Source organism: Thunnus albacares, chromosome 17 (genome assembly GCF_914725855.1).
Source record: "Thunnus albacares chromosome 17, fThuAlb1.1, whole genome shotgun sequence".
In the NCBI taxonomy this organism is placed as follows: Eukaryota; Metazoa; Chordata; class Actinopteri; order Scombriformes; family Scombridae; genus Thunnus; species Thunnus albacares.
The window spans coordinates 21887554-21901347 of NC_058122.1; the positions used below are offsets into that span (position 1 = coordinate 21887554).

Consider the following 13794-nt stretch of genomic DNA (forward strand, 5'->3'; position numbering starts at 1 on the left):
ATGTTTTTAACATTTGATATACTGCACCAGAGTTAGCTTAAACTAATTTTCATCTGCAGTCCTTTACAATTAAAACATATAATAGCACAATAACAAACAGCACAAAAAACACACAGGACATTATACAAAATACAAAGCTACACACAATAGCAAATCACATACACCCACAATGTCAACTAGAAATTAACAATGTAAACTTGTGAAATTAATAGCAAGATTATTTGCATTCATGAGAAGACCATGAGATGAAATTTAGATTCAATATCACTACTAACATCAATTTTAGTATTAATATTGGTGTTTATTATTAATAATAATGTTATTATGAACAAATATATGTTCATAATAAAATAAAAATGTACAGCTGAAAACTTGATATGATAAAGTTGTAGTAAGCGCAGCCAAGCGGAAGAGGGCGCCGTTCCCCCGCTTCCTGTTTGTTGTGGTTGCTAGGATACCAGTTAACTGGAGACGCTAATGTCCCTGGATACTTTCATATTATCGAGAAAACTGTTCATAAGCGTTGTGTTGGGAAGTAAATTGTCAGAAAATGTCAGACACAGTCGGAGAGCACGATGGCCAAAAGCCAAAGGGCGTTTTCTCCACTTTAATGGCCGATGGGGACTGGTTGTTCATTAAAGGGGAGTATAAGAAGGCTATAGAGAGCTTCACAAAGGTAATGGCAGTAACGTTACATAATGCATCATGGTTGTCACTGCAACTTATAAAAGCATGTATGACTTGCGGATGTTCCTCTTTTTAGGCGCTGACTTTGAAGCCTGACGACAAGAGCTGCTTTGTGGGTCGATCCAAATGTTACTTGAAGATGGGCCAGCCTGACGACGCGTTAAGAGACGCAGAGGCTTCACTCAAAGAAGACAAGACATTTTTCGAGGTAAAAAAAAAAAAAAAGGAAGTTACAAAGATGCATATTTCCACTGTCAAGACAAAAAAAATTGCTGTCTTCTTTATGACAGCCCTGTAGTCAGCACTCAAAAGGGATGATTTATGAAAACTGGAGCACATGAACATTTATCATGTTTTTTAGGGATTGTACCAGAAGGCAGAGGCTTTATACTACATGGGAGAATTTGAATTTGCGCTGGTGTTTTACCATAGAGGACAAAAGCTACGTCCGCAAATACAGGAGTTCAGACTGGGCATCCAAAAAGCACAGGAGGCCATAGAAAACTCTGTTGGCAGTAAGTTATTTAAAAGTATTTTGTGATGTATGCTTAAGGAATTCCTCGTCACACCTAACATCTAAACCGTTTCTTCTTCTCTGCGATCTTACAGGCCCTTCCTCTGTGAAACTGGAGATAAAGGGAGACCTATCGTTCCTCCAAAAAGATGAGGAGGTGAGTCTTTGTTAGGTGCTCCTTTAATAACCCAGTGTTTAACAGGACATCTTGGAGGCAGATATCCTCTAAAGATAATTGCACACACAGCCACCAAGAAGTTGCAGCACAAAAGCTTTTCATTTTCCTCAAAAAACAGATTTTCTTATCCTTTCCAGGAAAAAAAGAGACTGATATAACACAGGATCGCTTTTCCAACCAGTGGGTTACCATAGATTTAACAGTTATGTGTATGTAAAGTTCAATCCTGCCCTCCTTTCTAATGCACAATATTATATTTCTGAATGACTGCCTGGTAAAGAGGGCAATGCCAATTACTGCCATTGAGCATCTGACGACAGAGAAAAAAAAGCAGACCCAGAAGACCCCTAAGAGTGAGAAGACAACCAAACAACTGCTGGGAGAGTTTTACAGCGATAAGAAATATCTAGAAAACCTGCTGAAAGATGAAGGTACTGTATTATTATTTAACTATTCTCACCTGACTTCACTTTTGTTTCTCTACACCTTTCATTCACCAATCAGAATTAGTACACTGCAGCTTCAGATGTTATGAAACCATTAGTTTTTCCTCCAGTCTTTAATCCTCAATATCTTTATTTCAAACCCACAATAATTTAGTTTTTAACTTTTGATAAACACTAATATTTAAAACTGATACGCAATGATCCGCAGACTTAGTAAAAGGTAAGACGAAGGATGGGGAAAGACTGCAGGATGTCATTCAGAGCTGCCTCACATACCTCGACACGTGCACTGACTTCTGGAGCCAGGAGAAACCTATCTGTGCTCGGGACCCTAAAAAAAAGCCCTGCCACAGTGCACCCCGTGAACCTGCTCAGTTTTTCCTTAAAAGTCTGGATGAAATTGACACAGGTAAGGCAGGCTTCAGACTACATTTGTAGCATTTTAGTAGCTTTTTAGTAGAAAAAATGCTTACTGTATGTTTGCCGTTTTAGAGTTGACATCTGGAAACGCAGAAGGTAGTCTCAAGAAGGCTGAAGAAGTCATGAAGATGGTGCAGAAATGGTCAGAGAGAGATGTGCCCAGTAAAAAAGAGGTTTTGGGAAGCCTGCACAGTTGTATCGGTAATGCTTTGATCAGCCTGGGAGATATGGACAAAGCACTGGAGCATCATCAAAAAGACTTGGAGTTGGCTGAACAGTGGTGAGAATCTGAAGCAATGATAGGAGAGGAATGATTGTATATGAAAACAAGATTGTTCTTATGTTCAGTAATCCTTCTTATCTACAGCAAACTCCCTGAAGCAACGTCCAGAGCTCTGGACAACATTGGCCGAGTCTATGCCCAGACTGGTCAGTTAACACAGGCCATTGAGACGTAAGTAAATAACAAAATAACTGCTGCTCTTTTGTATTATGTGATATGGCAAAACATGCTATTTAATAGTAATCTTGTCTAGTCACACTTCTGTTTAAGTTGCATTGTTTTACACAGTCATTACACATTGGTGACACTGCATTTATTCCATTTTCTTTACTCAATTCAGCTGGGAAAAGAAAATTCCCTTGATCCGCGGTGGTTTGGAGAAGACCTGGTTGTTTCATGAGATTGGTCGGTGTTACCTGGAGCTTAATCACCACGAAGAAGCCCGAGACTACGGCATCCGCTCAGTGGCTGCAGCTGATGAAATCGCTGATGAGAAATGGCAGATTAATGCTAATGTTCTGGTGGCACAATCAGAATGTAATTCTTTATCTGATTTTTTTAAATTTAAGATTAGAAATTTTGATGACTGTGACATGCCAGCTTATTGGCTTGATATTTAACTATTTCAAATATAAATAATACTGCTACTCTTCTGTTTCCTCTCAGTGAAACTTGGAAACTTTGAATCGTGTGTCTCCCACTTTGAGAGAGCTTTGACCCACGCCAAGCTGCAAGAAGACGACTCTGCCGTGAACGCCATTCAGAAGGTCTCTGTTTTCATCTGTTTTGCCATCTTCTTAGTCATGCTTGAAGACATTTTTGATTGCTGACATTTATTCTTCTTCTTCTCAGGCTCTTGATGAAGCAAAGCAACACCTACCACAATGATGATGTCTGAAGAAGAGAATGATCATTAAATGGAAGTCGATATATCAGAACAAGTCAAATAAAAGTAATCTCCTTCAGATGGGCAACTGAAATATTTGACTTTTTATAAAGAAAGTGCACAGAAACTGCTTAAAATGAGAAGAGCCTTAAAAACAATTGTGCTCAAAATGTTATTGTGATGGTGGTTTCTGTTAAAGTCATATTGGGACCATTGCTCTCACAATTTTATTGACTGTAAAAGTAAACTGTTCTCTGAAGAGTTCAAATATGTATTTTGCACAGTGCTCGCAAGCTGTACCTCTAGCCTACTGCTCTAGAAATGATTTGGTGAATTGAACTCAAGAAGAGTATTTTTCAGCAGTGTTTCTATTAAGAGTCACATTTCACCAAAGCTATTTGATTTCAAAGAATTACCTTTAGAGAACAAATGTTAGTATTTTCAGTGTTGCTCAGTTTCAGTCCACGTCTATTTGTGATGCTGTATTTTGACACAATTCTTTGAAAAACGGACATACCTCCAGGCATACATGGTTTGATTTACAGTACATCCAGATGACTGTTTCAGTACTTATGGTACTTATGTGTAGATCAGAGACAAAAGAATAACAACTACTACAAATTTTATCCCTTTATCTCACATTTTGATCATGAATATAAAAAAAAAGTACAACAGTGTACTTTTCAATTAAAATGGTTTGGTTATGTTCCCTAAATGAAGTCTTCATAAATCTTGATAAAATATCACTGATAAACTTCCTTATGTATGCAAACGTCTTGTAAATTCAAATTCAAATTTGCTTTATTGACATGAATGTCACAACAACAATATTGTAAAAGCATCAAGCGTCGATGAAAACAAAATAACATTCACTGTCATTCACTGTCCCTCAGGTTGTGGCATGGCACCTGTCGAACAGTGACCACATATTCTGTTTTCTTTTGGTTGCCATGATTTTTCTTTTTAATGTCGTCCTTGTTCGATTGCCAATCTGTGGTCATTGAGCCTATACTTGGATAGGATCTGTCTCTGCTTTCTATCTCTGAAAGTAGAGAGATATTCTGCCAATTCATAATCTCTTTTTAGGGCCAGATAACGTTGTAATCTACTTTGGCTTGTAGTATCTTCTTCCCAATGTTCCAGATAGGTTTCTTGTGTTATAATTTGGTTTACTCTGATTGGTGTTTGGAAAGCAGTGTTGGTGTGTGACTGAGAAGGGGACAGTTAGTCTCAGCACCAGCTAACATAGGGGACTCATTTCTGGGCTCAGCTCTTGGGTTCGGAGGGCTTTGGAGCGGAGGTTGTCTAGGGGGCTGGATTTAAGGTGATTAAAAAATTTAAGTGCTCTCTTTCGAATGTTATTTATCAGCGGGTATCTGCCTAATCCTGCTCTACATGCATTTGTTGATGTTTTTCTCTGTATGTGTAAAATGTATCTGCAGTATTCCCAATGGGGGTAGCTATGATGACTGAGCAGACCCCATACTTCACTACCATACAGCACAATGGGCAGGATGACACTATCAAATATTTTAAGCCAGATTTTAATTGGAATTTGGAAATTATAAAATTTTCTCTTAATTGCATTTAGAGGTCTTCAAGCTTTCTTTTAGTGCACTCACCACCTTGTTGAAACTCCCTGATGCTGTTACGGTTACACCAAGATAGCTATAACTCACACTAAGTTGATTGATGTGATTGTTTATGGCAAACTGGTACTTGTTCTCCTGACACCTGGGGCATTTTTGAAAAATCATGCCATTAGTTTTCTTCATATTTCCTGCCAAGGCCCAGTTCTGACAGGACTTTTCTACTATGTCCAGCTGTTGATGTAGTCCTTGTTCAGTAGGAGACAGTAGAATAAGGTCATCAACATAAAACAGGGACTTCACCTCTTTATGTGGGAGGGAGAGGCCAGGAGCAGCACATTGATCCAACTGAACAAGTTCATTTCTTAAAGTCAGTAAAACAAGTTAATATATACCATTTTTTGTTTGGTATACAGTGTTTGTCCGGGAAATCTAGTATTCTTTCATTTATAATACTACAGAATAATTTACCCAGACAACTGCTGACACAGATGCCACTGTACTTACAAGGGTCTAATTTGTCCCCACTCTTATGAATAGGGGAAATGAGCCTTATGCAACAGATGACAGGAAAACATCCTGACTGTAATACGATATTGAGCAACTTCAACAATGCACCCTGCATCTCTGTTGTGCTGCATTTGAGCATTTCATTTTTAAATGCTGTCTGGACCACAAGCTTTCTTTGGCCAGAGAAATTTTGTCTGTGTGGTCAATTCTTGCCCAGAAATTGGGAAATGAAAGGGGTTTCAGTTGTCTTTAATTGTTTCTTATAATGTTGGGAGTTTTTTTTTCTTTTATAATGCATTGATCTGAATTAGTCAGATTTATTGGTATTTCTTTGTGCAGATTTTCTTAATGTGCTCTCCAGATGTTACCATTTTGGATTGTGGTTGCTTTGTGTTGAATTTGTTCCACATATCCCAGAATTGATTTTGAATAATGGTGTTCTCAATATCTTCAAGTTTCATGTGGGGATAATTTTGTTTTTTGTTCCTAATTGTATGTTTATGTTTGCTTAAAATTTCATTGTGCCTCATGCGTAAGTCTGGGTTGTTTGGTTGGAGATGTTTTTCATTTCCTTTTTTTTTTCTGATGGACTTGCATTCTCGATCAAACCATTTGTCAGCATTTTCCCTTTTTGAAGGCTCCAGTTTTTTGTTTTATAAGTTCGGCTTTAATAGCTGCCTTATGAAATATCATATTGATATCATCAGTGGCCTTGTTTACACCATCTCTGGTAGGAAAATATTGATTTTGGTCACATATTGATATGTCATTCATCAGATCAGGTGAGTTCAAGGCCATAATGACTTTGTCTCCACTGCCTGGGGCCCATATGTATACGATTTAGTTTATACAGCTTACTGGTTTTTGTGTCACTCATTTGAGCTGAGAGTTTAAAGAACATATTTGATTGTGATCTGAAAGAGATGGATTGCTGTCTGACAGTAAAGGGGTCCATGTCAGTGTTTGCATAGTTTACTACACTAGACCCAAAAGCTGTGGACTATGTGAAATCTCCCTATAGTGACGCCTACTTTTTTGGGATAGGAGTGGCATCGCATATGACGTGATTGTGGTTTACACCAGCTCAAGAATAGCCTGGGAACCAGACGAATCTGCGAGCTCATGTTGTATTTGCTCTGGCAGATACGTCTGGCTCATTGATGGATTATAAGAGCATGGTTTGGCCCCCCTCCCGTTCAGACAGACTTCCAGTCGACCTGGCCCGGGTCGAGCCAATCACAACCGTTTATCTAATATGGGGCGGGGTCGATACAATGACTGTGTTTTTTTTCCGAAAGGATGGCGCATGGCAAAGTCATGACCCGCCCTCCTCTGCCTCTGATTGGCTAGTACTCATTGCCTTCGTTTGTTGGATTGGTTAGGTTTAGGCATAAGGAATGTGATTGGTTAGGGTGACGATAAGAATATCAGGATGAGCCAATCAGAGGCAGAGTAGGGCGGGTCATGACTTTGCAATCCTGGGAAGAAAAAATATCGCTGACTGTAGAGAAGGATACGTCGCTAGGAGTTACGTCACGCGTTTCCTTGCTCTGATTGGTTGTCGGTCTATCCTGTTGATAACGCCCCTTGCGGATTGGTCCAATGATGCCAGGCTAGCTCACGAGGTATGTGTGTTTGTTGATATTGAATTTTTTTATTCGTATTAATAACAAACAGGCATGCAATACGAGCGCATCCTTATTTTTTTAATGCTTTATTAAACAATACATTTACAAATAACAAGGCAAGTCAACCATGGTATTAAAAACCTTGGCTTGTGTCTGAGTAACAGAAAACAAACAAACAAACAAACAAACAAAGCCATACAATAAAACTATTAAAAATAAGAAAATACATTAAAATATATAAATTGTAAACAATACAATAAATAACGTTAAAAAGCTAAATTAACATAAATCAGTTTTCCAAAATAAATTAAAGTTGAGCCAATCATCATCATCATTATTATTATTATTATTGTTATTATTAATAATAATATTAATAATATTGATGTTCTATTCATGATCACTTTCAAAAATACATAATAATAATGATAATAATGATAATAATAACAATAATAATAATAAGTGGAAAAAATTAAAAAAATATATGCAGTGGTATATAAAAAACTATTTTTAATATTTCAGTTTTTACCCTCTTCCGGTCTTCAAGGGCGTGTCCGTGGCCCCGCCTATGTGCGCGTTCCCGGAAATCACCCCCCACCACCCCCCCCCCCACACCCCACCTCCCGTTTTCTTGAAGAGTGAAGCGGGTGCACGTCTGTGCTCAGGATTGCCTTGTCATTGTATCCAGAGAGAGAAACGCGTGGTCAGCGGCACCACCGACAGCTTCACTGCAGCGTAACTGGTAAGCTGGCATTTTCCAAACAAAAGCCCCTTCTGACAGTATTCTGCATCTCTTTCAATCGCTGTTTTACACAAACCGCCTAAAGAGAAGTTGTTCCGGCAACACGCAGTGACTTTTATACGCCAGAGAAACAGCAAACGTGGCGCTGGAGATGGTAATGTTATTGCCAAATGTTCTGACTGCCAGGCTAAATTGTTTTTGTCTGGCGTGCTAACGTTAGGTGCACGCCACTCCCCGCCTGGCCACATTGTGCACGTAGTAAAATGTTATCTGTAAAATCCATCGATTCTCTCTGTCAAAAAACATTTGAGCTCACTTGGACGCGGCCTGGGAACATTTTAAAATCGTAGCTTTTGTTAACTGAATGTATTATTTAGTGCAAACTTGCCTTTAAAACAAACAAAAAAAAGATAAAACCATCCTCTCACTCACTGCGCCATTTACTGTACCTTGCTTAAAAAAACGTGATGGGGTTCAATAAATCTGAAAGTGACTATTCCGCTATTTTGCCATCTGTTTTGATTTCAGTCGTTGTGAATTACAAGCTTTGGAAAAAATTCTGTGTTTAATATTAGCCAACTGGTCTTTGTTACTTACATGAGAGCTTCCCCTTCTGTCTCATGACACGATGTGGTTTCGCACATCTGTTTTGACCCAGTGTTTAGTAACAAATCTGAAACTGACATTTGGGGGGAGAAATAACCTGCCACACGGTGGAGGTCGCTGTACTATGAAGTAATCACACTTTATCCGCGATGCCCCATTTTCTTAACTACCCTTTGTCTATGTTTGCTGGCGCTGTTCGTCATGTCTCCATGCAACGTTTAAATACAGCATCTGGTGTCCAAACACTCAATTGGAAACTAAAATTTGGTGTGAGCTGTATGTGCCAGGGGTATGCTATTGTGTCCACCTCCTGCACATCCATTTTTTTATTTATTTTTGAAGGATGGCAGTGTGTAATGCATCATAAAAACATCCACAATCTAAAACCCCACCCTTTTTTCTTTTTTTGATATTGAGTAACTTCCAGTTTCAGAGATAATGACAACAATCCTCAAAACTGTTTGATTTTGGCCTGGTGGTTAAAAAATGCAGTCAGAGATGAACATAGTTGCAAATTCAGCATGTAAAAAAAAAAAAAAAGTGAGTCATTCTCATTTTGCCTGCGCATCTAGATATTTAAAATTGTGCCAGTTTAAGAACCTACTGCATCAAAATTTATTTTTTTAACCTTTTATGTATAGGGAGGAGTTTCTCCGAGAGCTGTGCTGCTCTTTTCTTCAGGAACGCCCTGACCGCATTCAGTTACACATTTATACCTGGAAGCTGCCCAGTAAAACCACAGTAGTCCGATCTGCCGGCCACTGAGCAGCTCCACTGGAGCAGCTGGGATGAAGGGCCTTGCTCAAGGGCAACTCAGCGGTGGTAACGAGGGAGGGGCAACCGCTGCGTCTTCACTTTTCCCCCACCCAGATTTATCCTGCCGGTCCGGGGGATTGAACCGGTGACCCTTTGGTCACAAGCTTGATTCTCTAACCTTTCTTTAGGCCACTGCTGCCTCTTAAATTATGTTTGTTTATGATTAGTAATGAGGCAAAATATTCTTTTTTTTTTTAAACCGCTTTTCAGATATTAAATGCCAAATTGGTTACATTTCCATATAACTGTAATGTTTATTCTCTTGAGACACTGCCAAGCCCAAAACGTAACTAGGTTAATCCATTTCAGTCAGATTTAATTTAGATATGTTGCAGTACAGAATAAAAAAAACATGGATTGATGAATAACATCCAGCTGCAGCCTTTGTTCACTATCCAAACTTTTTATGCCTTAATTAGATGAGTGTTGGATTAATTTAATAGAAAAAAAAAACCCTTAAATGTCCTGCACTCTTCAAGTTGTTGTGGATGGGAACTAGTTGCTGAAGCTTGTATGTGTTGAGTCACATTTGGACTTCTCTCTCTCTTTCTTTTAATGATTATATTTAAGGTACATGGTGGTGTGTAAAGTCGGACTTTAAGCCAGACATGGATACTGAAAAGAGCGGCGAGGTTTTAGATGCGTCAGAGACTCCACAGCAAGAGGAGGCTGTAATGGAAAAAGAGGTTGTGTCAAAACTGGAGGCGCCAGAGGAATCCACAGAGCCTGAGAAGCCACCAGCTGCCGATGAAGAGACTGAGCAGCTGGCAGTGAATGGTCATGATAGTGAAGTAACAAACTTGAAAGAAACAGAAGAGTTGATTGTGACTGAAAGTGTTACAGTGTCTGATGAAAAAACAGAAATGGAGATTGAGGACAGCTTGCCCAAAGAAAAATCTGAGTCGGTGCCTGTTGCGGTGGCACCACCAGAACCAGATGAGTCATCTGAAAAGATCTCTGACCCAGTTGCAGCTTTAGACCCAGAACCAGAAAACATTCAGCCTGAACAGCAGCCTGTGCCAGAGAAAAACCCAGAACCTTTGCCTATGCAAACGCCTCTGGCAGAGAGCACCCCTGTACCAGAGCCAGATGAATTGCCGGAATCGGTTCCAGAGGCGGAGCTGCCAGAGCAAACATTACCTGAACCAGCCACGCTGCAGCAGCCAGTAGATACACAGCCACCCAAACAAGAAGAGAAGGCACCAGAGCAAGTGGACACTGAGGCAGAACTGAAGACTACAATGGAAACTGGGGCAGAAGAAGTTGTTAAAGCGGGGATGGCAGAAAACGATGTCGTAGGTGAGCCTACAAAGGAAAGGGAAGAAAAACAAGGAGCAGCAGGAGATACTGTGTTGGTGGCAGAAGCTTCCTCAGACAAGCCGACAGAGGCTGGGAACATGAAACCTGCAGGAGACGAGAAGAAAGAACCCGAAAAGTCAGATGAGTCTGATACTCAGAAGGGAGCCGAGCCGGTGGCGGCGGCAGAAGGTGCTAAATCTGAGCAGAAAGATGCTGAACCCGAAAAGGAAGAGGATACAGTCCCTGCGTCTGGCTCCCTGTCTTTTCCCCTCCTGGAGCGAGAGCAGACCAAAGATGCCCTGCTGAGCTCTCGTACCCTTGTTGTCATCAGAGGCCTTCCGGGAAGCGGTAAAAGCTTCTTGGCGTGCGCCATAGCCGATACCTACAAAGACCACTGCACTGTCATCTGTGCTGACGACCACGGTGTTAAACCAGAGAATCCAGAATCCTCTGTGGATGGATACAAGGCTGTGGATGAGGCTGTGGTGGCCTGCTGCAGTGCAGGACCGGCTTCCTCTGTGCTGATAGTGGTCGATGACACCAACCACACCCAGGATCGGCTGGCCCGCCTGGGGGAGATCGCCAGGGAGCACCACCTTGTCGTCGTCTTCTTGGAGCCGCGTACGGAATGGAGCAGGGATGTAGCACAGCTGAAAAAGAAGACCAAGCGTGGACTGGAGGAGGCCCAGATGGAAGCCATGAGCGGTCAACTCGAGGAAATGTCCCTTCCTCTTTACTTTGGCTGGTTTCTTCTCTCCTCAATCCAGGATAAGATTAGGTGCACGTCAATGGACTTTCTGAAAACGCTGGACACCCTGGAGGCCTTCAAGAAACACTCTGTTGACTGTGAGTTTTGTTTAAAGTTGTGTTTCATGTGTTATCAAGGTTTATACACATGTCTGGAGCAGATTAATGTCTTAAATATTTGGATGCTACTGATCTTGTTTTTGTGTTTACAGTCACTGGGAAAGCTGAGAAGGAGGTGGATCTGGAGCAGTACTTTAAAGCCAAAGGAACCCTCCATTGCACCACAAAATTCTGTGACTATGGAAAGGCAGAGGGTGCCAAAGAGTATGCACAGAATCCAGTAAGCTATTTAAGCTAATAGATTGATTATAGAAAACTTGCAGCACATTAATTTATTACTTTAGTACTTCTTTCTTGCATTGAGCGAATGTAGCAATGTAATGTGTTTTATATCAGAGTTGATTCTGTGATATTTCCTCATCATTTCCTTTCTTCCTCTCTCTAGGCTGTTACAGATTACTATGGTTCTGCGTTCGAGCTGTCGCTGAGCTCTCTGTTTGTCACTCCTCGCACTTTCGGTGCCAGAGTGTCCCTCACCGAGGAGCAGCTTTTGCTGTGGCCAGCCGACGCCGAAAAGGAGGCAGAGTCTGCTGTCCCCGCAGCTGCCTCCCTGCCTCTGGGAAGCCGCGCCCACGTTACTCTGGGCTGCGCAGAGGGTGTCCAGCCAGTTCAAACAGGTCTGGATCTGCTCGGTATCCTGGCCCTGCAGCAGGAAGGCCAGCAGGGGGAGCTGGTCGAGGAGATGGAGCTCGGCTCGCTGACCTATTACGGAGAGGGAAGGTGGCTGCTCAGCCTCAGGGAGCCCATCTGCGCCCCAGCTTGCTTCTCCAGCTTCTACAGGCGCAAGGAGTCCGACACGACCAAAAAAGAACCTGAGAAGAAAAAGAAGTCAAAGTGCACCATATTGTAAATGGCAAAACATGGGGGGGATGCGTGGCTTGGGATGACTGGTGAATTAAGATGTAGGCTTACTCTGTGTAAGATTTGTGTGTCTGTGCAGTGTTTAGGGTTTCAGTTATAGCCACCCTAAATCCACGAGCTGTGTGCCTTTTTACTGTTGATTTGCACCACAACCCAAAAATGCCTTCAATCCAGTTAGGCTTGTTGTTGTTAACCTTGTTCGGTATCCTCTTACACATATCAGTGCCAGAGCTGCAGTACCTGGTTATTTGCTGAGGCGTTGTTAGCTGCAGTTTTAGAGTAAGATAGTATAGCCTCCTCCCACAGCTCCACAGTTATCCAAAAACTTAGATTTCATCTTCTATACATTTCAGTGTTTCTCCGTACTCAGATGTGAATGATAAACGATGTACTTTCATAGCATGCATCCCTGGTTAATGGTATCAACATATTAACACATTTCTGACCTGCTTTAAGTAGCTCTGCCTCTTTGACAGAATTATGTCTGGTGGTTTACTTTGGCTTAGTTGTAAGTAATAATAATAATAAATAAAACAAAACAAACAAAAAAAAAAAATAGCTGTCATTTCCCTGCAAGTGTGTGTGCACAGCTTAGGAAGTAAATGTTTAAAATAGCATATGGGCCAAAGTTATCTATTTGATTAAGTGTATTAGAATGAATGTCATTTATAGAGATCCCTCCTTGTAAAATCTTTGCACTGTGCATAGTTTGAAAGGGAGAATGCTGGTGAATTTGGTGTTCGTTTCAACAGCTTGCACTTAGTACTTATTCAAATGCTGTGAATCCAAGTCCATGTTTTGGAATCTTTTCTACTGCGCAAGACTGCACCATCGATCCCTTTTTATTCTCTTCGAACAGCACTTCATGTATTGCATTTTTTTGATTTGTATCCTCTGTGACTGTAGTTTTTGAAGGGCAAGTCCTACTTTGTGTAGCTCTTATGAATCACTATTTTTGCACTTGTTTTGTACACTTAATAAAAAAGAACATGCTTTGCTCCAGGAATGAAATTTGCTGTGTGTTCAGTCCCGTTAATGCAGCTCGGTGACTAGTAATGCAGGCTGGTAACTAGGTCAGTTTTAACTGCACGTGGTAAATTTTTTGACAGCATGGACTTGTAGTTAACTTTGTGAACCAGCAGAGGGCACTCATCACTTGTACAGTGCTGGAAAAAAGAGATCAGGCGCTTTGTGGTAAGATGTTTTCTAACCAAAATATCCACCCATGACTATCTAAATATTGTATTTTCAAACATTGTATCATAGACTGGATTACACCATTTGTCTGAGACTGGTCTCCCTTTAGTTTGTCCTTGCATAAGAATCTGGCACAGTCAAAATGGTACAAAATTTAGACATTACAACTGCCAAAAGCTGATAAGTGTGATTGAGTAAGTGCTCAGCTGTAATATCAACACTCCAGTGACCTATAAGCTACCACAAAGGTGCATCACACTGTCTCTGC

General features: G+C 40.8%; 2 protein-coding genes across 2 annotated transcripts; both read left to right on the forward strand.

The window, feature by feature from the left end:
- The first annotated feature begins 439 nt into the window (after window positions 1–439).
- odad4 (outer dynein arm docking complex subunit 4) lies at window positions 440–3933 on the forward strand. Its single transcript, XM_044330104.1, has 11 exons — window positions 440–676; window positions 764–895; window positions 1049–1202; window positions 1297–1358; window positions 1660–1810; window positions 2034–2234; window positions 2318–2525; window positions 2613–2699; window positions 2869–3065; window positions 3195–3295; window positions 3381–3933. Exons 1-11 carry the CDS (start codon window positions 551–553, stop codon window positions 3414–3416), a joined length of 1455 nt encoding a protein of 484 aa, XP_044186039.1. The 5' UTR covers window positions 440–550; the 3' UTR covers window positions 3417–3933.
- Window positions 3934–7737: 3804 nt separating this feature from the next.
- Window positions 7738–13340, forward strand: LOC122966723 (2',3'-cyclic nucleotide 3' phosphodiesterase). The gene is made up of 4 exons (XM_044331028.1): window positions 7738–7880; window positions 9873–11447; window positions 11561–11688; window positions 11854–13340. Exons 2-4 carry the CDS (start codon window positions 9911–9913, stop codon window positions 12316–12318), a joined length of 2130 nt encoding a protein of 709 aa, XP_044186963.1. The 5' UTR covers window positions 7738–7880; window positions 9873–9910; the 3' UTR covers window positions 12319–13340.
- The last annotated feature ends 454 nt before the right edge of the window (window positions 13341–13794 follow it).

Excerpts from the sequence above, each read along its gene's own strand:
- LOC122966723 (XM_044331028.1), top strand. The coding sequence starts at position 9,911 with ATGGATACTGAAAAGAGCGGCGAGGTTTTAGATGCGTCAGAGACTCCA. Across the intron at positions 11,448-11,560 it reads CAAGAAACACTCTGTTGACT|TCACTGGGAAAGCTGAGAAG; the intron begins GTGAGTTTTGTT and ends TTGTGTTTACAG. Across the intron at positions 11,689-11,853 it reads AAGAGTATGCACAGAATCCA|GCTGTTACAGATTACTATGG; the intron begins GTAAGCTATTTA and ends TCCTCTCTCTAG.
- odad4 (XM_044330104.1), top strand. The coding sequence starts at position 551 with ATGTCAGACACAGTCGGAGAGCACGATGGCCAAAAGCCAAAGGGCGTT. Across the intron at positions 896-1,048 it reads AAGACAAGACATTTTTCGAG|GGATTGTACCAGAAGGCAGA; the intron begins GTAAAAAAAAAA and ends CATGTTTTTTAG. Across the intron at positions 3,066-3,194 it reads TCTGGTGGCACAATCAGAAT|TGAAACTTGGAAACTTTGAA; the intron begins GTAATTCTTTAT and ends GTTTCCTCTCAG.